Source organism: Lacerta agilis, chromosome 11, assembly GCF_009819535.1.
Source record: "Lacerta agilis isolate rLacAgi1 chromosome 11, rLacAgi1.pri, whole genome shotgun sequence".
Taxonomy (NCBI): domain Eukaryota; kingdom Metazoa; phylum Chordata; class Lepidosauria; order Squamata; family Lacertidae; genus Lacerta; species Lacerta agilis.
Window position 1 is genome coordinate 940410 of NC_046322.1, and position 26180 is coordinate 966589.

A 26180-nucleotide genomic window follows, 5' to 3' on the forward strand; every position below is an offset into this window, starting at 1 on the left:
AGGAGGGGCGGGGGGCATTGAGACAGGGGTGGAGTGGGGTGGGGTGGGGAGAGACAAAGAGGGGCTGGGGCTCTGACATTAAGATTTGGGGCCATCTGAGTGGCGGGGAGGGTGAGACATATATACGTGTGTGTGTGTGTGTGTTGGAAGTACAAAGCACTGAAAGGGTCATGGGGGGGGAGGAAGACTGAAGATGCAGCCGGACCATCCGGGCAGAGGCCTCCAGCTGCTTCACGGGCTGCCACCGGAGCGGAAATGGCTCCCGTTGGCAAGCAGAGGATCGAGTCGCGGATGCCTTGGGGATGTTGGGACCTCCCAGCTTTGCACTTGAACCTGCGAAGAGCAGCTGTGTGTGGTGGGGGGGGGCCGAGAGCAAGCTGCCCTCCCCCCCCGGGGGCTTGCTTTGCGTTTTGGGATTCCTTCCTCCCGGGTGCCAGGCTCCCTGCCCTTTCACTGTGGCACCAGCCCCCCCCCCCTGCTCTCCCCTGCCTTTTGCCTGATGCACAAGACTTGGCAGCCTTCGGATCTTGCCCAGCTGGCCGAGGGCTTGGCGCGGGCAGGAGACCCCCGAAAGGGCCCGGCTCCTGGCATCGCTATGCCTGGTCTGCCTGTGGGGTTTCCAAGAGGGGCGTCTTGGGAGAAGCTGTGTTCTGAGAGTGGGGGGGGGGTCTTCTTGAATGGCTCAGTGAGTGTTTCTTGCTGCTGTGTCTCCATGTCTGGAGCCGAGACCACCTCCCTCCCCATCCCATGCCCACCTCAGGTTGAAGATGTACATGGTGCCAAACTCGATGACGTTGCCATGGGGGGGGTGTAGAGGTGGGGAGTTGAGGTTGTTTTGGGACTCCCGCATGGCAGTTTCCCTGTACTGGGGTTTTTTGTTAGGGGGTTTGTGGGGGTAGGGGTGGGGTCAGAAATGCTGCCTTTGCAACCACCTTGAGGCCCCTGCCAATGGGGTGGGAGGGGGTGACGCAGGGGCGATTTGCACCATTTCACAAAGAAGGAAGGAAGCCTTGCTTCTGTGAAGGATTTTGGTCTGGCTACTGCAGCCTTTGAGGAGCAGAGGGGAACTTCGCTGGCCCCTCCGAACTGCCCCGTTCTCCCCTGGCTTGAGTCGCTTCTCCCCCCCCCCCCATGTCCTGCTCCCGAGATGAAGCAGAAAGGAGGAGAGGAGAGGGGCATCCATTGTAGACACTTGAAAATATTTATATTGAAGAAGAAAAAAGATAGAAAGGACTGTACCAGATACTTTCTCTCTCTCTCTTTTTTTTAAAGAAAATTCTATAAATGTGTGTTTGGAAATGGGAGTGTGTCTTCATTTTGTGCTTGCAATACTCTCTGGCCTCCGTTTAATGTCAAGCGGACCCTCCTCGCAAGACCCCAAAGAGTCAGGCACTGGCCTGTTGTCTTCAGAGTAATCCCAGCAGTTGCAGCTGAATGGAACTTGCCCAGGGTGAATCTTGTAGGGCCCTTCTTCCCACCTGCGCCAGGAGAAAGGTTCTCTTTCACTCACTTTCCGTTGGAGCCTTAGCGCAGCCCTGCTGGATCTCAGCTTCCTGCTTCCTGCACCGGTCAATCTTCATCATCAACCACCACCTGCTTCTTCTGAGAAGCCCCACAAGCAGCCAGTGACCCTCCTCTGCTTGTTTGTAACTGTTATTCAGAGGTAGACTGCCACTGCCCAAGGAGGTCCATCTAACTATCCTAGCTATTAGCCATGGCTAGCGCTCTCTCTCTCTGCATTTGCCCTCCTTGTCCTCTAAAGATCATGAAGCCACAAAACCACACAGAAAGGAACAGCTCTCCTTTCTTTCCTCCCTTGGCAGAAATTCCTTCTTTGCAGACCCGAGGCAGCAGTAGTAACCTCCTTTGACTTCAGCCTGCCTTTCTGCGCATGTCGTGTGATACCCCCTCACAAATCACTCGGAGTAAAACAGGTTAAAAGCTGGCCTCGCTGCCACAATTAATGGGGAACTCCTAACAATGGAGACACCGAGGTTCCGTGTTGTTCAACATTTTAAATAATATATATATTATTTATGCCCTGTCCATCTAGCTGGGTTGCCCCAACGTGTATAAAAGCATGCTAAAACATCATACACAAACAATTTCCCAATACAGGGCTGCCTTCAGATGTCTTCTAATTAAGAAAAATGAACAAAAGGAGATTCGGTTTACAAATGGCCTTGACGTACCATTAAGGGAAGGTGGCCTCTCCTTCCTTGGAAGTTTCTAAGGAGAGGTTGATGGCCATCTGTCAGGGATGCTTTTGTTGTGATTCCTGCATTGCAGGGGGTTGGACTAGAGGACCCTTGGGGGTCCCTTTCAACTATACTATTCTTTTAAGCCTGCAGTTTTATTTCCAGAAATTATTCCTCAGGATAAAATCCTACCAAAGTGGCATGTTTCAACATCATCACCCACACTATGCTACACAACAGGTGATGTTCCGCTTAAGCTTTGCTCCATAGCAGACCTCATTTAATCGCTGGACATGACTTTTGTTCGGTCCATGAATTTCAGTGGGTGTTGCGTGCAACGAACTTCATGTAACACCCCCCCCCCCCCGTACAGCGTTTGGATGCAGCAATATGTCCGTTTATAAATAAAAATACTTGCATAAAGTCCCCTTGTAAAATGCCAGGGGACAACATCAAAGGGGGGGGAACTACTTAAAAAGGGATCTGCGGAACCCGAATGGAAAGGGCCGGTTCCGCCAGAGACTGTTGAGTCGGGCTTCTCGGCCGGAGGTCGTCTTCTCCCACTGCAGGGGGGCCGAGGCAGGAGGGAGGGGGTCAAGAGGAGCCCCGATGGGTCTGGCCAAAGAGGCTCATCCAGGACACAGCCTCCAGCTCTCACCCAAGAGCAGCAGCATCTCCTCCTCCTCCTCCTTCCCCGGTCGGTGGGTGCTGGCGACAGGCCTGGGGATCTTGCTGGGTCCCGTATTCAGACCTGAGCGGTCTTTGACAGAGAATCAATAATAGAGACAGGGCGATCCAATGAACACACCATTATTCAGCTAAGCAAAGAGAGGGCAAACACATCCAGACAAAGGAATGGAAATGCCCCGCTGAGGAAAAAAATCCCCTTTCTTTATAAGCCTCCCCCCCTCCCTCCCTGGCTGTAATTAGAGCAGCCTGACTTAGAGACCTTGAGGAGTCTTTTCCAGACACAGGAGACAATCTCCTTGACGCCTATCCTAACAGAGGCTTCACAGGAGACAAAGCATAGTCTAGGCTACTTCAAAGAGCAGACAGCAGTGTTTGGGGCCATAGGCTATTGACAAAGCCAAGACAGAAACCAGCCTTCTTTCAAAACAGGCACCCCCAGGCATCGGCCCTCCAGGTGTTTTGGGAATACAACTCCCATCATCCCTAGCTAACAGGACCAGTGGTCAGGGATGATGCGAGTTGCAATCCCCAAACACCTGGAGGGCCGAGTTTGCCTATGCCTGTTTTAAAAGCACACCGGATTCAGCAAGCAATTTCTACAGAAGCAAGACGGCGTTAGTTATGCCATATGTTGTTTAGTCGTGTCCAACTCTTCGTGACCCCATGGACCAGAGCACGCCAGGCACGCCTATCCTCCGCTGCCTCCCGCAGTTTGGCCAAACTCATGCCAGTCGCTTTGAGAACACTGTCCAACCATCTCATCCTCTGTCGTCCCCTTCTCCTTGTGCCCTCCATCTTTCCCAACATCAGGGTCTTTTCTAGGGAGTCTTCTCTTCTCATGAGGTGGCCAAAGTACTGGAGCCTCAACTTCAGGATCTGTCCTCCCAGTGAGCACTCAGGGCTGATTTCCTTCAGAATGGAGAGGTTTGATCTTCTTGCAATCCATGGGACTCAAGAGTCTCCTCCAGCACCATAATTCAGATTCATGGATCACTGCCTAGTCGTGGCGAAGGGACTTGAATAACTCAGAGAAGCTATGAGCTATGCCATGCAAGGCCACCCAAGATGGACAGGTCGTAGTGGAGAGTTTTGACTAAACGTGATCCACCTGGAGCAGGAACTGGCAAGCCACTCCAGTATCCCTGCCAAGAAAACTCCATGGACAAAGACAACAGGCATATAAAAGTTATGCCATATACAAAACAGAATAAAGAAACATATCTGAGACCCCACAATCTAGCCACCGCCCGCCTCCTCCGTGAAAGTGCCCGGCTTTCTTGGTGGTGGCCGCCACGGCATCCCGTGGCAGGGAGTTCCGCAGGTGAACTGCTTCCATCGCGCGTCGCCGGCGCTTTCTCCTCCCCGCGCAGCTGCAGCGGACGACACGGCGAGGGAATCGACGTCCGGTTCCCTTTCGCAGCAGGCGCGGCGGCGCCGCCGCCATGTGCGGGGCGAGAGCGAGGGATTGGGGGCGGAGGCGGCGCAGGCCGGCGCACCGCCTCGCCCCGTTTCTCCCTCCCCCGCAAAGACGCCGCCTCTCTCCCGGCGGGCCGAGCCAGAGGCCGCCCCGAGGTCTCCTCCCGCCCCTCCCCCCAGCGAGGTGCCTCCGGAGTCGCACGGGAGCCGGCGCTGCGCGTCGGGCGTCCCTCTGTCTCGGTCCGGGCGGAAGGCTTTTGGGGACGGACCGGCTTCCGGCGGCGGCGCGTGCGCAGAGCGAGGCAGCGCGGCGAGGGAGAGATGCTGGCGCTGCGGGCGGCGCGGGGGGTCGCGCGAGGGATCCTCCTCCGGGAGGTGGGCGAGGCGGGAAGGGGGCGGGGGACCCCTTGGGGAAGGGGGGGCGCCGCTGCTCCTGCCTCTGCTGCTTCTGCGGGGCAGAGACCTCGAGCTCCATCCAAGGGCCCGAGGCGGGGGGGAGGGGAGTTCCATTCCCTTCATTTTATGCCCCTGTTTCGAAAACATATTATCCTCCTGTGTGGATCTATTCCAGGCTTCCTCAGCCTGGGCCCTCCAGATGTTTTGAGACTACAATTCCCATCATCCCTGACCAGTGGTCCTGCCAGCTAGGGATCATGGGAGTTGTAGGCCAAAAACATCTGGAGCTTGAGGAAGCCTGATCTATTCGTTGGAGCTGCGCTGCAGGATCCTCAGGGTCTCAAATAAAAGCACGCAGGAGAGGTTTAGGGAAGGCCGCAGGCGGGGGGCGGGCCTCCTTCTCTGGAGCCCGTGGGAGTGGGGCAGCCAGAGGGGGCAAAGGGGGAGATGCCTTATTCCTTCCTTATTCCTCTCCTCAAGGGAGGCATAGAGCAATGGCCGTAGGGAGTGGGTGGGTGGCGGTGGTTAGGATGGTGGTAGGCCTAAGGGAAGGGTCCTGGGCGGTGTTGCTTCTTCCAAACCCACTTTTTGATGTTTGTTCAGGGATGTAACGTTTAGTGTCGGACTGTGGCCTGGCAAAGGTTCACATCGCCATCACTCAGCCATTAAGACCTCTGGGGGTGACCTGAGGCTCAGCCTCTTCCTACCACACAGGCTTGTAGTGGGGATTAAATGGGGAGGTGGAGAATCGTGTATATGCCACCTTGAGCCCCTTGGAGAAAAAGGTGAGATAGAAAGGCAGGAATATTACCCACCCTTCACCCTGAGGTCCCAAGGGTGGGTTGCAGCATTAAAGCACAGTATTAAAAGGAATTTGAAGCAACCCCCCCCCCCAAATAAGGTGGGTCCTAAAATGGGGCAACTTGTGCCAAAACCTGCCTGAAGCTTTGGGGAGGGCACATGCACATGCCTCTGTCCACTTCCCTGTGTGCTCCTTGGTGTTTCCCCCCCAACAGCTGGTGGAGTCTTCTCTCTGCACACTCTCAGACTCCTCCCCCTCCCCAAAATGTCTTTGCAGAGCAGCAGGCGGCCGGTGCCCACAGCGTGGCTGGCCAGAGTGCCACAGAGATGGTCCTCCAATCTCCCTATGAACACGGTGATCCTCTTTGTGCCCCAGCAGGAAGCCTGGGTGGTGGAGCGGATGGGCAAGTTCCATCGCATCCTGGAGCCAGTAAGGACCAGTCCTGCTTTCAGCAATCGGGGTGTGGGGTGGATCTGCAAAGGGAGGCTTTTAAGGAACCAGTGGGGTGCCAGCTGGGTTTAAAGGCAGTCTGGCTTTCAGGTTTTTAGAGTTAGGGTGTCCTTGGATTTCCTGTGTAGAGAAATGGACAAAAAAGACTGCCAAAATGGAGGTCCTTCTTCTGAAGGAGGGAAAGGAAGAGGGAAGCAGAGTGTGTTGCTTGGCATTGGATGAAAGTAGAAAGTGCAGGTTGGCCTGGTAGCAGAGATTGAGGTCGTTGTTAACTAAGGTAAAGGGTCCTGTAGCACCTTGAGATGAGATGGTTGGACAGTGTTCTTGAAGCTACTAACATGGATTTGGCCAAACTGCGAGAGGCAGTGAAGGATAGGCGTGCCTGGCGTACTCTGGTCCATGGGGTCACGAAGAGTCGGACACGACTGAACGACTGAACAACAACAACAACAACAGCACCTTTAAAGACAAACAAATGCTGACACTAGATTAGACGACACAGTTACACGTTTACCATGTGATGGTTTCTCTCAGACGTTAAAAAGAAAAAAGAAATAGCAGCAAGTGTCGGTTCCAGGGACAGTGTCTTGCACTGAAGTTCACTCTTCCCTCCAGTGTTGTTTTCCTGTCAAAAATACCCCCCTGAGGTTCAGCCTCGAAATAGCATCTTCAAAGGGGCGGTTTTTAACAGGAAACTTACGTGGGATTGATCAGTTGCATCCATGTGAATAACGGGATATCTTTTGGGAAAGTAAGCAATCTAAACAATTCCAAGCAAACGCAGCACAGTATCGAGTAAACAAAACTGAAGAGGCGAGTCCCACAAAAATATCGTAAGTGTCAAAAGGTAGCATAAAGAGGTTTCTTTGGCCAAAGGGAAAGCTATACGACCGCTTCTAGATTCACCACTGTGAGGAGGGAATTCTACAACTGAGGGGCTGTTCCCAGGTCACCATTTGTTGCCCTTTTGAGGGCGATGGAGCTACCATGAGAACTCCCTTTGCAGCACTTAACACCTGAGAAGGTTCGTAGGGGTGGAGGCAGCCTTTCAGATATTTGGCAGCTAAGTCATTCAGGGCTTTAAATGCTAGTGTGAGCACCTTAAATTAATTCTGGGAGCCAAACTAGCCAACAGTGAGGCTTTTTTTAGATCAGGAGGCCTAGGAGCCTGGCCCCAGGGACTGGTGGGAGCTTGAGTCATGCAAGAACTGGAGGGCCACAGGGTCTGCACTCCCCTGGTTTACAGCAGTGTAAAATGTAAGCTCAGCTTTCAGGTAATTCAGCAGTCTGGAACAACTAGTTGCATGGAGAAAGAGGTGACTGTTCTGGAGAAATATTTCCCCCTTTGCTAACCCTTTTTGCCAGGGGCTGAACTTCCTCATCCCGCTTCTCGACCGCATCCGCTACGTGCAAAGCCTCAAGGAAATCGTCATCAATGTGCCAGAGCAGTCGGCTGTTACCCTTGGTGAGAAGATTTGGCTGGGGAGGCAAGGAGTGGAAGGGCCGGGCAGGGTTGAGTTGGGGGCCAGCCCTGGAGTGGGTCAGGGACTGGGTAATTTGTGGGGTGGTCCATCTCTGCCAAGGCCAGCAAAACCTCCTTGCCAGTGCTGGATAACCCAGGTTCTTTAATTTCCCTTTGCGTAGTTACATGTGTGAACACAGAGCTTTGTCTATCTGTGTTCATCCAAGCCCTCTGCAGATTGAATTAGGTAAAGGTAAAGGGACCCCTGACCGTTAGGTCCAGTCATGTCCGACTCTGGGGTTGCGGCACTCATCTCGCGTTACTGGCCGAGGGAGCTGGTGTACAGCTTCCGGGTCATGTGGCCAGCATGACTAAGCCGCTTCTGGCAAACCAGAGCAGCGCACGGAAACGCCGTTTACCTTCCCGCCAGAGCGGTACCTATTTATCTACTTGTACTTTGACATGCTTTTGAACTGCTAGGTGGGCAGGAGCAGGGAACGAGCAACGGGAGCTCACCCTGTCGCAGGGATTCGAACCGCTGACCTTCTGATCAGCAAGCCCTAGGCTCTGTGGTTTAACCCACGGCGCCACCCGCGTCCAGCAGATTGAATTGGTCTGCCTCAAAAAGTATTGATCAGATGTCTGTAGAGCCATTACCTGCTTCTTAACCCTTCTTTAAGCAAAGATCCTTTGGCAGTTTTCTTTTCTCCCCCACTTCCGTTCTCTGTGTTGGAAGGACCTTTGCTATTTGGTTGGGGAAACTCTTGCTTGTACCTGCACTTCCTTGAGCGTATGTCTTTGCCGACTCGTTTCCCTGCTGCTGGGCCTTCTCTGTATCTTCTGCCTTGTTCTCATGAAATAGCTCCCTGTTTCCTTGCAGACAATGTCACCCTCCAGATCGACGGCGTCCTCTACTTGCGAGTCATGGACCCCTACAAGGTACTACCTCCCTGGAAACTGACTGTGACCTAATCAAGCCAGGAGCCCCTCTGGGGCACAGCAAAGGATTCCACCCCCCATCTCAGCAGCTCCTGTAATCCTTGTGCATGTTTGGGGGTGCGCAGCTGAGAGGGCAAGGCGGGTGGGGGTGTGGCTGCTGAGCTCTCTGTCATCTTCTGGGGCCGGGAGGGGGCGAGGCCCTTCCCTTTGTCCTTGGCCTTTGATGCCCAGGCCCTGGGAGTGTCAGGCATCCAGGGCTGCCTCCCTATTCCATCCCTCTGCTTCCTTCTTTCCCCCTCTAGGCCAGTTATGGAGTGGAGGACCCCGAGTACGCCGTCACCCAGCTTGCCCAGACCACCATGAGGTCTGAGCTGGGCAAACTCACCCTCGATAAAGTCTTTCGGGTGAGTCACGGGAAGGGGGGTGCAGCGGGGGGGCGGGAGGCTAGTGAGTTCTGGGGTGTGTATCTGGCACTGGGGAGTGGAAGTGGGCGGGCAAGAGCTCTGCAGCAGACCGGGGCTGTATAACAGGAGGGGCGGCATGGGGTGCGCAGGAGGAAGACGGGGTTTCTGGGGGAGCTGCAGAGAAAGAGCTTGCAGGGTGTGGATACTGCATGATGATACAAGGAGGTTCGGGCGTGCTGCAGGTGCCCTGTGTGGCACGGCTTGGGTGAAGTGGGGGATCTCGCCTGCTTTGAGGGATCTGGGGCGCAGGCTTGGCTTTGCCAGGTTGGTGACGGCACCCAGGCAGCAAAGGCTTGTGAAAGAATCCACAGCTCGGAGGCGGAAGCTAAGTTCATACTTTGCCTGCAGGAGGTCCTGGGTTCAGCCACCGGCATCTCCCGTTGAAAAGGGTCCGGGGTGGGGAGGAAGGCCCTTCCCTGCCCAGGACTCGGGAGAGGCATTGCTGCCAGTCAGAGCAGGCGGTGGCCTGGCCTGGGGCAAAGCAGGCAACTTCCTTTACTGTTCCCAAGGCTCAATGCCCTCTGTGTGCCCCTCGCTGACCCCACTCAGGAGCGTGAAAACCTCAACGCCAGCATCGTGGACACCATCAACCAGGCTTCAGACTACTGGGGCATCCGGTGCCTGCGCTATGAGATCAAGGACATCCACGTGCCTCCTCGCGTCAAGGAGTCCATGCAGATGCAGGTCAGCCCCTCGGGGTGGGGGGCAGACCGCCCTTCCCTCTGCCTCCTCCATCCATGGTCCAGCCTGCTTCCTCTTACCTGGATGAGGACTGGAAACGTGACTCCACAGTCTGTCCTGCGATGCCTCTCGGCTCAGCGGAATGCCAGAGCTGCTGCTTTTCTCTCTTCCCGGATTGGGTCCCATCCTCACAGGCTCTGGAACGCAGGACATTTTTGCCTGAGATGTGGGAGCCATTTTTCAGGGAGGATACTGGGAGCGATGATCTCTGCTCTGCTCCTGCACCCTCTGTGTGTCTCGGGGCTCCTTGTCTCTTTAGGGCCGCACGGCTCTTCTGCCACGAGGTTGGCAGGTCTCTTGCAAAGCTGTGCTTTCCCTTCCAGGTGGAGGCCGAGAGGCGCAAGCGGGCGACCGTGCTGGAGTCAGAAGGGACCCGGGAGTCGGCCATCAACGTGGCAGAGGGGGAAAAGCAAGCTCAGATCCTGGCCTCTGAGGGGGAGAAGGCGGAGCAGATCAACCAGGCTTCCGGTAACCTGGCTAAAGGCCTCTGCAGAGAAGGGCAGGGAGACCTCTGGGGCTGTCAGCCGAGGTCACCGGCTGTGTCCCTCCTCCTCTGCCCCATAAGTTGGGGCCTCTAGTACTGGTGCTTGTGGGATGAATGGATGAGGGGGCAGGAGGTGAAACGTGAGCAGGTGGGTGTGTGCAAAGGATAGTTGTGCAGCGGGAAACAGCCAGGAGTCTCGGCCAAGGAACAAGGAGCCATCATGTGGAGCAGGCATGGCAGTTCACCCCCGAAGGAGGAGATCTGCCTTGAGATCTAGAAACCTGCTGTGAAATACAGATTTTTTTTGGGGGGGGGGTGCTTCTGCTTGTGCAAAGGATGCCAGATCCCAACCCACCATAGATGACATTGTTCCCCCTGGTCCAGCAGAACCCTGACGCACAGGAGGTGCCCCTTTCTCCTATTTCTGCTTGGATATCATCCACTCCTTGGGAATGGGGGCTTCTTTCCAGATGGTTTGGGGAGGCGCATCCCAGTTGCCTCACTTCCTTCCTAGCTCCTACACCAGGGGAAGCATCTGGCTAATTGGGGGAGGGGTCCTGGTGAAAGGAAGTCACCGCACTGCTGGTGCTGTGAGCTGTGCCCATTTTTTACTGGGTATGTGTGTGTGTGTGTGTGTGTGGTGTTCTTGGGGGCTCCCCTGAACCTGCCTGACAGCCCTTTGCTTCCTTTCCCAGGGGAGGCCAGTGCCATTCTGGTGAAGGCCCAGGCCAAAGCGGAAGCGATCCGAGTTGTGGCAGCTGCTCTGGCACAGCAGGTGATTGTGGGGGGGGGGGTGTCCTCAAGGGAAGCTCTGGCCTGGGGAGACCCCTTGGGAGGGAGTTTGGTGTCAGGTTGGAGTGGCTCTTCTGAGGCCTTGCAGCCATCTTCTGGCCAAGTTGCCACCCTGGGCTCCTTTGGAGGAAGGAGATGCACCAAACACCTCCCGATCCTAAGAATAGCCGGCCCTTTAGTCTTTCGTCTGGGCAAGAGGAGATGCAAGTGCTTGGATTGCAAAGCAAACTGGCAGTGACTTGATTTGGTCCTTCTCATCCCTCGAAAATGGTGTCCTCTGTTACACGAAGCAAGCTGGAGGAGGAGAAGCCCCATTCTGGGACATTTCTCTCCCTCTCTTCCTCCTCCCCCCGGTCTTTGTACCACCTCTCTTCCTCTCCTCTCTCTCTCTCTCTCTCCCAGAACGGCAACAGTGCGGCTTCTCTCTCTGTGGCTGAGCAGTACGTGAGTGCCTTCTCCAAGCTAGCAAAAGAGTCCAACACCATTCTTCTGCCGTCCAGCACGGGAGACATCTCCAGCATGGTTGCCCAGGTGAGTTTGGTGTGCCAGGAGGCAGGCGGGCGGCTTCGGACCTGCTGGCACCAGTGGAGGGCAGGAGCTCGCAGGGGTGCACAAAAGATCCTTGCGTACAGATGCTACAATAGCCACTTAGAGGCTTCTAAGGTGGCAAGAAACCAGCAGTTTCCTTGTTGGCCAGGGGCTGGGGAGGTAGGAAGAGAGGAAGTATCTGGTGGAGAGAGAGAATGCCTCACCTCGGGTCAGGAGCCTCCATTAGGCATCCCGTCAGAGCTGGGCGCTTCTCACACCCTTGAAGGTGGTGCCCTTCAGGAGCCCAGACTCTGCCTGTGACCTGGCTGTTTAGTGGAGCGGGGCCTTGCAGTGCTGGAAAGCAACAATTGAGTTGGGACCTGCAAGCTGAGCCTGCTTCTGATCTGACCCCCAACATAACCAGTGTGTCGCCATCCACTCCTAGGCTCCGTTTCCCCATGGGGGTTGGCGTTGGGGGGCCTAGTATGGTCAGGTCCTCTTTTCAGAATGCAAAACAGCCCAAAGTCTGGGTTGCTGGGCAGAGCGAGGGCAGATCCGTCCAGCTACTTCTGTGTTGTTGTGTGATCCATGCCGTGTGCTACGTTGTGGGGCTCTGACCTCTCCCTCCCTCCCTCCCTCCCTCTTTTCTCTCTCCAGGCAATGGGAATCTATGGCTCCCTGAGCAAACCCCCGCCCACCAAGGCGGCCTCCGCGGAAGCCACAGCTCCCCCCGCCCTCCAGGCCCCGCCTCCGCCCCCAAGCATAGAGTACACTGAGCAGGAGCAGCCGAGCACCAGCTAACGGAGAAGCCCCCCCTCCCCCCCCCGCCCTTGGACTCTTGTCCTTCCCCTCTTTGGATTATTTTCTGATTTGGATTTAATCATGTAATAAAAGGAGATGGCCAGGAACCAGCGTCTCCCCTTGTTCTGGGGGGAACCTCTCTGGTCTTGGGCTGATGATGAAGGCCCTAGGCTCATCGGCCCACAATCCTGTGGAGGGAGCAAAGAACCTGCAGAGGAATTGGGCAGGAAACTGTCCCTGCCCCATTGCGCCCAGGAAGGGCTGGGGGTGCCGTGAGGCTGAGGGCAGGTCCACTCTCCACCCCAGCGGTTTGGGGACAAAGGGTCTTGGTTACTGTTCGTCTGCCTGCCCCCCACCTCTTGCCCTCGTTCTGCCCTCTCCTGTGCAGCATGGGGGGCGAGCTCTGCATGGCAGCTGGAGCTCATCATCGCACCAAGAGGCCTGTTGCTCAGTGGCAATCCTGCTGTGCCTTTATCTCTCCTTGGTGCCATCCAGTGGGCCATATCCTGAGTGCTCTCTGCTATAGGTTCTGCCATCTAGCCACTGTGGGGAATATCTCTTGGTGTGAGCTAGCCTTGAGCTCAAGGTTGAAGTGGCCTACTGAATGTGTTGGGGGCTCTAGGTGCACCATCCCAAACGGGGAATGGACTTCAGTCCCTGTTGGCTCAGCCGGGGGCGAAGGGAGAGGCTCAGGGACACAAGAACTTCAGAGTGCTGAACCGCCTGTTGTCACTGTTCTTAGGACGTCTTTTTGACTTTGGTATCTCTGAGCCCCTCTCCCGCACTACCTTTCCATCCTACTAGGAAATTTAAAAACGCCACACCACAAACAGCTACTAGAGAAATCAAGACAAAAAGTTAAATGCAAGCGCTATCATTGAACCCAGTTTCAGTACATGGTTAGAATAAGGGGGACCTTTGATGAGCTCCGGTTGGCAAAACATCCCTGCTGCATTTGTGCTTTTCCGAAACTGCCCACTGCGGAAGCAGAAGTGGCAGGAAGAAGATCTCCGGTCACTCAGAGGGATGGATCCCAGGTCCTGGGTAAAGAGCAGCTTCCGGGATAGGAACAAGGAGGACCAACATGACACAAACCTGCTGCTGTCCGGTTATTGGTTTACTGCATCTATATCCCACCTTCCTCCCCCCCCCCCCAGGTTGCTCAGGGTGGCCCACAGACTTCTCCCCCTTTTATCCTCACAGCAACAACCTTGGGGGAAGATACTGCAGAGTTGCAAAAGGTGCAGAAAAGGGCAAGTGAAATACTGCAGAGGCTGGGGTGCCCCCTGTGTGGGAGAGCTTTAAAAGGTGTGCCTGTTTTTTAACTCTCCCACACGGGGTGAGTCAGGGGCCACATGTGTGAAATTATGCAAGGGGTGGAGAACTTGGGCAGGGAGAAGTCTTCCCCTTCCTCTAGTGCAGGCATAGGCAACCTTCGGCTCTCCAGATGTTTTGGCCTACAACTCCCATGATCCCTAGCTAACAGGACCAGTTGTCAGGGATGATGGGAATTGTAGTCCAAAACATCTGGAGAGCCGAAGGTTGCCTATGCCTGCACTAGTGGAGCCCAGTGGGAGAGTCACCCAGGGGAGCTGAGTGTTGGAAGATGCAGGATGCGTAGAAGAAAGTCCTCCGTGCAGTGCAGAGTTAAACTCTGGAACTCCCTCCCACAGGAGGCTGTGATGGCTTTAAAGAGGATTGGAAAAATTCATGGAGGAGGAGGAGAGGGCTATGGATGGCCACTAGCCAGGGTGGTCGGAGGCAGCCATGCTTCTGAATGCCATTTGCTAGAAGCTGCAGGAGAGAAAATCCTCTGGTGCTTGAGTCCTGTTTGTGGTTCTCCCAGAAGAGGCTGGATGGTGGGGCCCTTTGGCCTCATCCAGCAGCCAGACTCTCTCTAATGCTCTTGCACAGAGACTGGGATTAAGTCAAGCACACTACAAGGAGGTGGACCCAATTGATGGAGTGCCTCCATTCATTTATTTCATCAAATTTATACATTGCTTGATTTCACAAACTAACTAGCCTTGAAGTGGTTTACTTATTATTACAATATTTATTTAAACCTGCCTTTCCCCTCTGACAGGGATTCACAGGGGCTTTCACAGGTAGAAACAGGAACAGCTAAAAAAACGAGAAAGAAAACGCAGGAATAAAATTATTGAAGGGAAACATAAAGCGAGATTAAAACGGCAAAAGCAAGACTCTTTTTTTTTTTACAGCAATCATTTTTAAAGCAGAAAAAGCTGAAAGCACAAGGAGCGCGGGGTGGGGGTGGGGAGTGAGCCTCGGCGCCGGCCTCCAGGCGCAGGAGCAGTCTACCCGACTGGGAGGCGAGCCTCGCTCTTCCCGGCCACGCGGTGGCGCCCTGCTGCCGCTCTGGCCCTCCTCTCGCTCGCCTCCGCTTCCGGCCGCCCTCCCTTTCCCGGAATAGAGGCGGAAGGGCCGCCCTGGATCTCCCTCCGCCCCTCTCCCCACGCGCACCTGGCCGCCAGGTGGGGCCGCCTCAGCCCCCCAACGGGCCTCCGGGGGTCCAGACGGGCGAGGAAGAGGAAGAGGAGGGCTCAGTCCGAGGAAGGCCACGGCGGCGCCGGCAGCGGAGTCCGCCCCCCTCGGCAGCCAGGTGGGGGTCCCCTCCTTCCGTGGGTCCCTGTTCGGGGGGTGGGGAGTGGGCTGACCCCCCCCGCCCTCTCCCCCCAGGCCCAGCCTCTGCTCTGCCCCCTCCCCCAAGGGCCGCCCCCTCGGGCCAAGGGCTGCCTGCCGGTGTCCCCTGGCCAAAGGCACCTGGCGGTCAGGATCCCCGTGGGAATTCCCTTGTTTCTCCCGCCCTGGCCTTCCTCCGGGGGGGGGGGGCGTCCTCGCCGTGGAGGGCTTGGCCCTGGCAGCGACACCCTCAGCCCTGCGGAGGCAGCTGGGAGGGGCAGCCCAAGGTCACCCCGGCCGGCCGGCCCAGGGAGGGATGGAGCCCGGGTCCCTCGCCCGCCCAGCGCCCTCAGCCAGCCGCCTCCAAGCTCTTCGCCAAACGACCACCCTGCAGTTTGCAGCCCTTGCAGCTACCACCACGATGCCACCAATGCAGGGGAAATAAGCTTTCACAGCAGCGCTAGCAGAGGGAATGGGACATAGCAGCAGGTGCAGGGCCTGCCCAGCAGGAGCAACGGGCCAGTCACTTCCTTAACTCCAGCGATTGACCTGGAACACCCCAGAGATCTACATCTCAATCGCGGTTGACCAGTTGGACATTGCTGACGGAGAGCAATGCATTGTTTATCTCATGTTTTGCCCAGGCGATGATTTGTGTTATATTACGTCTTACGCAGGTCACACTGCTTGTTCCTACGAAGACACCGGTGAGACGGGTAGACTTTGAGCACCCAAGGGGTGTGAGGGGCACCCACTGCTCACCAGACCTTTCTCCTTTCTCCCTCCCTGCAGGATGCAGAGAGTGCCGGTGCTGCTCTTCCTCGCCTGGACCTGCTTCCTCTTCTTCTCGGCCATCGGACTCTTCACCAGCGGCTTCCTGCTCATGCGTGTGGAGCTGGCGAACCGCAGCAGCTGCTCGGACTCCCTGGCCACCTCCCTGCCAGGGACCAGGGCCCCCCTCGGCTCCTGCTGGCTGCCAAGGCGCTTCCCCAAAGCCGTGCTCATCATCATCGACGCCCTCAAGTTTGAGTTTGCCCAGTACGACCCCTCCAGGCGGGAGCCGCGGCCTTACGAGAACAAGCTGGGGTTCCTGCACCAGCTGGCCAGCCTGCAGCCCCGACATGCCCGCCTCTTCCGCTTCCGGGCCGACCCTCCCACCACCACCATGCAGCGCATCAAGGGCATCACCACCGGCTCCCTGCCCACCTTCATTGATGCAGGCAGCAACTTCGCCTCCTATGCCATCCAGGAGGACAACTTGGTGTGGCAGCTGGCGCAGAACGGTGGGTGCCTCCAGAAGGGGACGGTGAGGGCAGGCTCTTTGCAGAATGTCTTGCCTCTCTTATTCTAGCTGTTGTGGACTAAGGGGAGTGCTGTCTTCATCTTCATTTCTTCCTTTTCCTCAGATGCACTCTTCTCCCTACTCTTTCATTTCTCTCTCGAGACTTAGCCTGCAAGTGCCAGTGACAAAATGGTTCCTTTTATGTTTCTGGTGTAGACTTGCATCATGAGCTACTTCCTTGTAGGATATGACTCGGGAGTTGAGAGCGGGCAGGTGTAGGTTTGAGGTTGGGAAGAAGCCTCTGGCAAGTTCAGCTTGGCTCCACTTCGGATAGGGTTGCTTTGACATGCCAGGGCCCTCTCATGTGGCGTATATTGTGGTTTGGAGGCAGTAGCTAGATCTGGGAGTAGGCCAGCTATCCTTCTAGGCTGGGCATATGACTTCATGGCATGGCATCCATGGCATGGCATTCTCAATTGCCACTTGCCTGGCTGATTGTGGTGAGGGGAAATTGCCTCCAGAGCGACTAGGCAGGGAGGTTGTACAAAAGCTTGTTCCCTGCTATGTTTCAGACTGACAGGTTACTCTGAAAAGACTACTGCAGAAATACGTGGGAAAATAAATTAGTACAAAACTGACAGTGAACTAATTCTTGATGTGGTCTTGTGTATTCTGGGGACTTTTACCTTTGTGGTTGGAGGGAAAGTTCCAACAGGGACCTCTTTTGTGGCTACATACACTGAGCAGCAGGGAGAACTCAAGAGGTTGCCGGGGGTCTGTTTGTGCTGCATTTGCTACCAAGGCAGAATGTGGGCATGAAATGTGTGGAATGGTGTGGGTAATTGTTGATCGTTTGTTTAATACATTTATAAATGGCTTAATATTTTTTTAAAAAATTATTAAGTGGTGTACAATGTAGAAACTATAAACAAAATCCTTGCTGAAGCTGCCTCAACACCTCAAGGAAAGCAGACACTGGCTTTCAGTTCTTCCCATATATATTTTTTGGGAAACCCAGACTTTTGTCAGGTGGAAACTGCACCGCTGTGTTATCGGCTCAAAGGGTCTGATCTGTAGTGACTGTGTGATGCTGGAGGAGAGCTGTGTGCATATCCCTCCTTGGCCTTGGAGGTTCTGGTTGGGTGGCTCTGAGGATGAATTTCCTGAGCTCACTAGAAAGGAACCAAGAGAAACGGAACCTGGAGGTCCTGGGCTCCACCGACTAGGTTTTGGCTCCCTAACTTGGTGGCCTGCTCATTGCTGTGCTCTAAACACCCCTCTCTCATTGCCCCCTCCCTTGCAGGGAAAAGAGTGGTGTTCATGGGGGACGACACCTGGGACGGGCTCTTCCCCCAGGCCTTCTACCGCTCGTACTTCTTCCCTTCTTTCAACGTGAAGGATCTTCACACTGTGGATGACGGAGTCCTGGAGCATCTGTATGAGACAGGTGAGCCGCTGTCTCGGCCCGGAGTTCTTGGCTCCCTTTTCATGCCAGGCTGCTGGAGGAAACTCCAGGCGGAGCAGGCAGGGCCGCTTTGCTGCCGGGTGAGAGGCCTGCTGGGGGTGGCCTGCCCTCTGCCTGCCCTACAAAAAGGCAAGAATGTGACGGACAGGTTCTCCGTCCGTAACCTTGAAGGATGATGTGGCCTTGAAGGCTCCAGGCGCTGGTGTGGCTCGAGTGCCCTTGTGCCAGCCAGAATCCTTGAGGGAGATAAATTCTAAAGTAAATTGTTAAAGAGTTCTTCAGAATTGGTTTTTGCAAAAGGGGGAACGTTGAACAATTAAAAGTCTGTTTTGAATGGGAAAACCTTGTTTCAAAATGGATTGCCTTAGCTTGAATTTATGTCAGCTTTAGAAAGGGAAGTAGGCTGCCTCCTTGAATTTTGTTTTTGAAACAACTTGTTTTGCACTAAGCAGGGCTCTGCAAATTGCATGAATGGAATTTCTTCACCCACAATGAAATCCTTTCCGTGTGGATGTTTTTCCAATGAGAAGCCACTCCTCCTGCGCCAGCCCTTGTCACCCCCTGCCCCCTGCTGGCAGCAAAGTCTGAGAAGTCTGCTGGCTTTCTGCCTGCCTCTCCTTGTCTCCTCCCTGTGTCTTCAAGGCCTGGCCCTGAGCACATCTGAAGGTGTGCCGTGCTGCTGCGTTGAAGGGGGAGGGGGAGAAATCTGCTCCTGCTCTTCCTCTCAGCCCTCAGTAAAATACACCAGAGAAGGAGAAAAACGTTGGCTGCCTCTCCAAGTGGAAGGGGCAAGTCTTCATGCTTCTCTCTCTCCCTCTCTCTCGCTTTCTCACAGTGGATGGTGGCGAGTGGGAGTTGCTGATTGCCCACTTCCTGGGCGTTGATCACTGTGGCCATAAGCATGGACCAGACCACCCCGAAATGGCCAAGAAGCTCTCGCAGATGAACGACATGCTCAGGTGAGCTGCTTTCTTGGGTTCTGTGGGTGCTCCTGGCTTCTCAGCACCAGCCCATTGCGTGCCAAAGACTGAAGCAGGATGGACCGCCCCTGAACAGCAGCTGGGCCTCCCAGGGGAAGGTGGGTTGTCCTGGCCAGTGCTGGGAGGGGCGAAAGTGGGGGGTTCTCCTGCTTGCTTTAGGCTCCCTCCTCTGCTTTGGGCTCCAGCTGCTTGGGGACCTCAGAGTTGCAGCTGACCAGGTCTTTGGACGTTTGCATTATGTTAGGGGCCCCTTTGCCAACCTGGTGCCCACTAGACATTTTGGAGTGCATCAGGCCCTGCCAGCATGACTCTGGTGGGAGTTGCAGTTCAGAGCACCTGGAGGGCACCAGGTTGGTGACAGCTGTGTCAATGTCCCTTTAAGCATTAGCTTTTGAGCTCCTTGTAGAGAAGCTGTTTTGAGAGTGCTCTTGGGCGAGCCTCTGATTCAGACTCTCGAGGCAGTTTGAACTGGAGCCACTTGGCCAGCCTTGGCCCCCCCTGGAAGGGAGGCAGCTGGCCTTGAGCCCCAGGACCTGCACCCGGGAAGTTAAGCCCCAGAGTTGCTTTGCTGCAGGAGAGCATCTCAGGCTGCGAGTCAGAAAGTCCCCCGTCAAACCTGCACTTTGCCCTTTGGGCTCAGGCGCCCCCGAAGGTCCTGCCTAAACAACAAGGCTGGCGCCCACCCACTTTGCCGTGGGGGGCACCCGCTGGCACAGGGAGGCGGCTGAAGTCCCGTGTTGTTGATGGACAGGTCACTGGTTGACCATCTGGCGAATGACACGCTGCTCCTGGTAGCAGGGGACCACGGCATGACGGGGACCGGGGACCACGGAGGAGACAGCGAAGAGGAGGTCAACGCAGCCCTCTTTGTGTACAGCAAAGCCCAGCTGTTCCAGAGCCAGCCCCCTCAGGTAAGCCAGGTGGAGGCAGGCGCTCTCTCTGTTGCACTGCAAAAGGGATCTTTCCCTTCCCAGCTTGGCATCTGGTCAGCCACTGTGAGAAAGGAGGCTGGACTAGATGGGCCATCAGCCGGACCCAGCAGGCTCTAAATTACGTTCTTAGGTGGCGGAGAGCTTGTTGCAGCTGGTGCAAAGAACCCCTTGGCCAATTGCGCTTGGGAAAGGAGATTGGTGTGGGGCGGGGCTCCCCCCCCCTGCTCTTTTTCAGGCTTGTTACCTTTTAGAGCTGAAGAGTACGGTCATGGCTGCCTGCCAACTTCTTTCTGGCTGGGGTGGGAGAAGGTGGGAGGCTTTTGTGAAGGTAAAAGGCTTGTGCCTCAGTGGCATGGCTTCCGTCTTGGATGCAGAAGGCCCCAGGTTCAATCCCCGGTGGCACCTCCAGGCCAGGATGGGAGATGCTCCTGCCTGAAACCCTGGAGAGCCAGTGCTGCCAGTCAGTGTAGACATAACTGAGCCAGGTGGACCCAATGGTCTGATTCTGTACCAGGCAGCTTTCTGTGCTCCTGGTGCTGCTTGCCTGCAGTGGGTGGGTGGGGTCCTGGGGGTCCCCACGGGGTGCTGTACTCCCTGCCACCTGTCCCAGGAACCCTTCAGCAGCCGGACCCCTTGCTTCCTCCCTCCCTCCAGGAGCCAGAGACCGTCCCGCAGGTGAACCTGGTCCCCACGCTGGCCCTGCTGCTGGGGGTGCCGGTGCCGTACAGCAACATCGGGGAAGTGATGGCTGAGCTGTTTGCCGCAGAGGGCGGCGCTGCCTCCTCGCTCCTCGCCCAGCTGGCGGCATACAGCATCAACGCCCGGCAGGTAAGAGGAGCTCAGCGGCCGTATCTTGAGGCGAAAGGCTCTTTATAGAGTCCAGCCAAACCCTCCCCCCCCCTTGAGTCTTCCTGCGCTCAGTGACGGAGACCCTTGGCATTGCAGGTCAACCGCTTCCTGCACTCCTACTCGCGGGCAGCCCAGGACATATCGGCGGAGAAGCTACGGCGGCTCCAGGACCTCTTCTCTGCTGCCGTGGAAGAGCACGAGCAGCTCTCCGCCCAGCCGGGGACTCCTGCTCTGCCTCACCTGGAGCACCTCCGGGGCCGCTTCCGGCGCTATCTGCAGGAGGCAAGGGCTGTCTGCGCTGAGTCCTGGGCCCGGTTTCACCCGGCCCGCATGCTGGCTGGCTGCGCCCTCCTGACGTCTTCCTGCGTGCTGTGCTACGTTGCCTCCAGGGTGGCCTCGGGCCTGAGCTTCTCCTACCACCGCCTCCTCCTCTACCCCGTCCTCTGGGGTGTGGTGGGGGTCGCCCTGCCAGGCCTGGCTCACCTCCTCGGCTGGGCCGTTGTGGACCTTGTCCTGCTCTCCTCCTGGGGAGCGGCAGCCTCCCAGTGCGGCTTCTTCTGGCACTGCTGGGCCAAGCGGCTGTGGAGGAGCCATGCGGCCAGCGCTTGTTCTCCCTCTGCGGACCCCAGCCTGAGGCAGAGGCTGCGCGCATCGGGGCTGGGCCTGCCCGGAGGCATCCTACTGGCTCGCTGTGGCGCCATGCTCTCGGACAGCTTCGTGGTGGCCGAGGCGCAGGTGGCGCCCTTCCTGCTGGCCTCGCTGGTGCTGCTGCTGGTGCTGCGCCTGCACTGGGAGGGGCGGCTGGAGGGCGGCTCCCCCCCGGCCCTGCGGCTGCTGGGGCTGCTGGCCGTGGTCCTTGCCTGCACCCGCCTCTCGGCGCTCTTCCGGCAGTGCCGCGAGGAGACCCCCTGCTGCCGCTCCTCGACGCTCCTGGCCCCGCTCTCCAGCCTGCAGGACCCGGGGGCCAAGAACTCCTGCTACCTCCTCTGCCTGGCCGTGCTGGCCTGCCTGGCCTGGGGCGTGCGCCGCTGGCTGCGCCACTACGGCAACCTCAACAGCCCCAGCGCCCCGGTGCTCTTTGTGCGCTGGGGCTTCCCACTGCTGGCCGTCTGCATCGGGGGCTACTGGGCCATCACCTCCGGGGCCGAGGAGGCCCTGGTCAAGCTGCACGCCTGGGTGCAGCTGGCCCTGGTGGCCTTCCCCCAGGGGATCTTCGGCCTGGTGCTGGTGGGGCTCCTGCTGGTCCTCTGGGACCCCGTGACCGTCTTCGTGCACGACAGCCGGGAGCCGGCCCAGGCACCCATCGTCTCGCCCAGCTCCCAGGCGGAGCTCCTGCACGTCATCCCCCAGCTCTACCGGCGGATGCAGCAGTCCCTAAAGAGCCGTCTGGACGAGGCCAAGTCAGGCGGCAGGGCCACGGTAGCCGCCTACGGGCTGGGCAGTGTCTACTCAGCTGCGCTCCTCATCTGCCTGGCCCTGCTGGGCTTTCTCTTCATGACGCTGCATAGCGAGCGGCTCAGCCTGGCCTTCCTGCTGCTCTTCCTCGAGGCCTTTGCGCTGCTCTGGATGCACGCCTGCGCCGTGGCGCTCTCCTCCTCCTCCTCCTCGCAGGCTGGTGAGTAAGGGCGCTGCCCTGGATCTCCGCTCCTGAGTCAGAAATGGCAGAAGCTAAAAATGGCCCAGCTGTTAACTGTTAAGGCATAATGGTGCCCTAGGAATCTGCAGGGTAGGTCCCAGGGAAGAGGGGAGCAGGAGGAGGCCACGGAGGCTGCAAAGCAAGCAGTGTGGTGCAGGGGTTAGAGTGGCAGACTAGGACCTGGGAGACCAGGGATTTCTGCTTGTGCAATGGGATGTTCCCCACCTCTCCATTGGATTTTGCATAAATGTGCAATTTACTATTAGAGTTTTGAATTTTCTTGTGTTGTTATCTTCTTCAGTGGGGCATGCAAACAGCTATTCTGAATACCCCTTTTTAAAAGGTGGGGTAGGGGGCACTGGGGATGAGTTTATGGAACTGAGGGGAGGGCGATGGCCCCAAAACACTTGGGAACCTCTGGCAGTGAAGGGGGGGAGTCCCGCCAGGCAAGTGGAAATCCTTGCACTGATGGGGTGGGTTAGTTGAACGTAATTCTGGTTCCCACTGTGGAAGCTCTGCCGCGTTGTGTCTCCAGGGGTTCCTTGCTGGCCCTGACGGTTCTCATCCTCCCACCCCCAGATCCCTTCGTGGTGCCCTGGTACGCCCTCATCGCCTGGGCTCTCGCTGCCGCCCAGTTCTTCTATGCCACAGGCCACCAGCCAGTCTTCCCAGCCATCCACTGGAACGCGGCCTTTGTCGGCTTCCAGCAGGGGCATGAAACCAACCTGCTGCCGGCGCTCCTGGTTGGGGCCAACACCTTCGCCTCCCACATCCTCTTTGCAGGTGAGTCTGCTGCCTCCAGGAAAGGCCCCAAGGCTCTTTCTCTGAGCTTGCAACAGGCAGAGTGTGAATGAATGGTGCCTGCTTTGGTGCCAGGCAACAGAGGCAGTGACTGTGGAGGGCGACTAGGCAGAGGCTGCCTGCTTAGCACTAAGAATCGGGTTTGGGTAGCAAATGAAGACTCTGGGCATCCACAGCAGGGGCAGGGAGCCTGTGGACCCCACGGCATTGCTGGACTCCAGTTCCCAGCAGGCAGCGCGGCCACTTGTCAGGGGTGCTGGGAGTTGAGGTGCAACTGCACCTGGAGAAACACGGCCTCCCCACCCCTCATCTACAGGCCCTGGAATATCGCCAGCATCTTGGCATTGGCGACAGGTGCGGGGGGAGGCTTCTGTTTATGGGGAAGAGAAGTCTGGGATGCCCCCCACCTGGCATCTGCCAACATAGCTTGGCTTTTGCTTTTCAAACGCTTCTCCCTAGCTTTGCCAGTGATGGGAACTGACATGAGGCAAGCACCCACACATGGTTTCAGGCACCTGCTTAAAACGTCTTTATTTCAGAAAGCCTACCCAGAATTGTGCTTGTTTTGCATATTTGCTGATTTCACCTGCATTTCATTGATGACTTTGCAGTCATCAAAACAGCACGTGGAGAATTTTCTGATTGAGTGGTCTGTTTTTTTATTTCTAAATAAATCCAACCTCTGCATTGTCCTGAGGGAGTCAGAGAGTGGTGTCTGCTGGGACCTGGATCCTGATACAGTGGTGCCTCGCTAGACAAAAAACTCGCTAGACGAAAGGCATTCGCTAACGAAAGGGTGACTCGCAAGACAAATTTCCCTATGGCCGCGACTCGCAAAACGAAAACTTTTTGCGTTTTTTGTGTCCCCCCCCCCGTAAAGCCGCGCTTCCTCCAACCATGCTTCGCAAGACGAAATTTTCGCTATACGACAGCACTCGTGGAACGAATTAATTTCGTCTTGCGAGGCACCACTGTAGCCTTTTTGGCTGAAGGGGGGGCATAATCCCCCCCCGGATTGCTTAGCACAGTGGTTTCCAAGTAGGCGGTACTGGTGGGGGCACTCGAGTTTCCTATGGGGGGAGGCAAAGAGGTGTAAATGGCCACCAGACTTCAAAAAGCTGATATCCTTGGATCAAGCTCATCAGTTTCGTTCAGTTAATTAAACTGAATAGTTTTACTTGGATTCTGAATAAATTTGCAAGTAATTGTTACTGTTTTGAATTGTATTGTGTTATTTTCTTCCTTAGTGGGCTGTGCAAAACACTATTCTGAATGTTTTTATAGGGTAGGGTAGCAGGTGCTGGGGAGGCGTTTATGGAAACCAAGCGGGTGGCCCCCGAAACAGTTGGGGAAGCACTGATTTAGAGGGATTTGTCTTCTCACCCCCTTCTTTCCTCTGGGTCCCATCAGCTGATGGTCCCTGGCATTCTCTCCAGTGACCACTCTTATCTTCCTCTCCTTGACGTAGCCGGCTGCCCTTTGCTTCTGCTTTGGCCGTTTGTCAGTGAAATGCCCACCACCTCCAAGGGCAAGAAGTCGAAGGCAGAACCTCCAGACAGGGAAGAGCAGATGATGGAGATGAGGCTCCGCGAAGTCCCAGAGAAGTTCTCAGCAGCGCTTCTGCAGCTGGGGCTCAAGTACCTGCTTGTTCTGGGGGTTCAGGTATGTGCCTGGAAGCCAACACCGGGGGAGGCCTTTTTCTGCAAGCCAGAGAGAGGGAGGGAGAGGCAGCGGTGGGGACTGGTGGGGTGTGCATGTGAGGATACAGTGAATGAACGCCAGCAGGTTTACCTGCAGCCTGAACTCCTTTTCTTTTCCCAATAGATTCTGGCTTGTGTCTTGGCAGCGATCATCCTCAGAAGGCACCTTATGGTCTGGAAGGTGTTTGCTCCCAAGTAAGTTGGGCAAGTGTCCTGTGGCTCTGAGCTGAGTCCCCTCCGTGTGCTAGCAGGGAAAGGGTTGGGTGTTTCAGAGCCTAGGGCTGCCGGACGGAGTTGCAAGGCTGGATGGGAAATGGGTGGTCTGAGTTGGAGTTCTGTCCGCTGTAGGCCGCTCTCACTCTTGATGTGCCTGCTTGGCACAATTCAGGCAGCTTTCTCTAGCCAAGGGGTGGCGGGTTTAGAGAGGAGCTCAGTAAAGCCGTGAAGGTCTGCTTTATGCTGCCTCTGGCTTCTGAGAGCTTAGCACATGCTGTCCCTACACCTTCATGGCCAGCCTCCTGCTTTCTCTGCTTGTGAAGTGCGATTAATCGCACCCACCGACTCGTAGGGCTGGGCGATACCTGGGTTTCAACACTGCAATAAATCACCAGCTAAACTTTGTGCTATGCTGATGTATCACCATGTCTGAAATAAGGATGGAGCTACATAGAGACATTGGCTGGCTTCATGGTTTTTCCTGCGTTGGGATTTTTGCCGGCACCTGCTCTGGTGATTCGCTGCACGAAAAAGAGAAGCACTGAGCCGGCAGTTAATGGGCTGCAGTAATCAAGAGCCGCATTGGCTGGATTCACGGTTTTTCCCACATTGTGATTTTTGCATAGCACATGCACACATCATGATTCGCAATATATTGCCAGGTCAGAAATTATGAAACTGGTATCGTGATATGGACTTCAAAGCGGTTTTGGACGATATATTGCCTAGCGCTACCACCCAGCACAGAAATGAGTAGTTGCCTTGCCCCTGAGTTAGGCCAGTTGCCCCAGTAGTGCCCCTCCCCAGTGTGCCCCTCTTGGGGCCTCTCGCATGCAGAGTGCCTCCTGTGTAGCCTTTCCTCACCTGGGGCTTCTGTTCCGCTTCCAGGTTCCTCTTTGAAGCTCTGGGCTTCATGGTGAGCAGCGTCTTCCTCCTGCTGGGCATCGGCCTGGTGATGCGGGTGGACTGCGCCGTCAGCCTGTGGTTCAAGCAGCTCATCCTCGCTCAGTCCAGGTAGCAAGAGAGGAAGAGGGACCTTCTGGCAAAGCGCCCCCCCTTGCAGCCGCAGAGAGAGCCTTTGGGAGATTCTTGCGCTGCCCTCAACTCAGTGGGCAGAGCCATTGTTCTCTCTGGTCTCCCCCACCTGAGTTTTCCTGCGGGGCTTGAAGCTCCATTTGTCAGTGATGGAGGGGGGCAGCGAAAGATGAGTCTTCAGCTTGGTGGCGGTTGCTGGGTCTTTTGTTTTGCAGGAAGAGCCTTCCCACGCCACAAAGAGACGCCACGATCTCACTTGCCACTCACAGCTTGTGGGTAGCCAGTGAATCACTGGGGAATGGCCCTTTTGGTCTCTGAGTGGGGGGAAGAAATACAGAGGGAGCTGTCCCTTCTTTCCAAAGAGAACACTTACGGGCGTGTGCGGCTTAGATGCAGATCCTTGGCCATCTCTCTTGCGGGTGACTTTCTTGCTTCTCCTTGGTTCCTTCGCGAGACTGGAGTCTGAGCAGCTGCGCAT

The 26180-nt window shown here is 56.2% G+C and overlaps 2 protein-coding genes across 2 annotated transcripts; both read left to right on the top strand.

Moving 5' to 3' along the window:
* The first annotated feature begins 4628 nt into the window (after positions 1-4628).
* On the top strand, positions 4629-12270 carry STOML2 (stomatin like 2). The gene is made up of 10 exons (XM_033164521.1): positions 4629-4679; positions 5779-5931; positions 7318-7417; positions 8295-8353; positions 8656-8757; positions 9367-9501; positions 9882-10026; positions 10738-10817; positions 11237-11365; positions 12020-12270. Exons 2-10 carry the CDS (start codon positions 5848-5850, stop codon positions 12161-12163), a joined length of 978 nt encoding a protein of 325 aa, XP_033020412.1. The 5' UTR covers positions 4629-4679; positions 5779-5847; the 3' UTR covers positions 12164-12270.
* Positions 12271-14761: 2491 nt separating this feature from the next.
* PIGO (phosphatidylinositol glycan anchor biosynthesis class O) lies at positions 14762-25730 on the top strand. Its single transcript, XM_033163977.1, has 11 exons — positions 14762-14786; positions 15599-16089; positions 17392-17535; positions 18389-18512; positions 19285-19444; positions 20120-20293; positions 20411-21929; positions 22530-22733; positions 24220-24413; positions 24576-24646; positions 25556-25730. The coding sequence occupies exons 2-11, from the start codon at positions 15600-15602 to the stop codon at positions 25683-25685; spliced, it is 3210 nt and encodes a 1069-aa protein (XP_033019868.1). The 5' UTR covers positions 14762-14786; position 15599; the 3' UTR covers positions 25686-25730.
* Positions 25731-26180: the final 450 nt, after the last annotated feature.

What these genes read in the sequence shown, in the direction of transcription:
- STOML2 (XM_033164521.1), top strand. Translation starts at nt 5,848, where the DNA reads ATGAACACGGTGATCCTCTTTGTGCCCCAGCAGGAAGCCTGGGTGGTG. An exon ending in TCCATCGCATCCTGGAGCCA is followed by an intron (nt 5,932 to 7,317) that starts GTAAGGACCAGT and finishes CCTTTTTGCCAG; the next exon opens with GGGCTGAACTTCCTCATCCC. An exon ending in TCTCCAGCATGGTTGCCCAG is followed by an intron (nt 11,366 to 12,019) that starts GTGAGTTTGGTG and finishes TTCTCTCTCCAG; the next exon opens with GCAATGGGAATCTATGGCTC.
- PIGO (XM_033163977.1), top strand. Translation starts at nt 15,600, where the DNA reads ATGCAGAGAGTGCCGGTGCTGCTCTTCCTCGCCTGGACCTGCTTCCTC. An exon ending in TCCAGAGCCAGCCCCCTCAG is followed by an intron (nt 19,445 to 20,119) that starts GTAAGCCAGGTG and finishes CCCTCCCTCCAG; the next exon opens with GAGCCAGAGACCGTCCCGCA. An exon ending in CTCCCACATCCTCTTTGCAG is followed by an intron (nt 22,734 to 24,219) that starts GTGAGTCTGCTG and finishes TCCTTGACGTAG; the next exon opens with CCGGCTGCCCTTTGCTTCTG.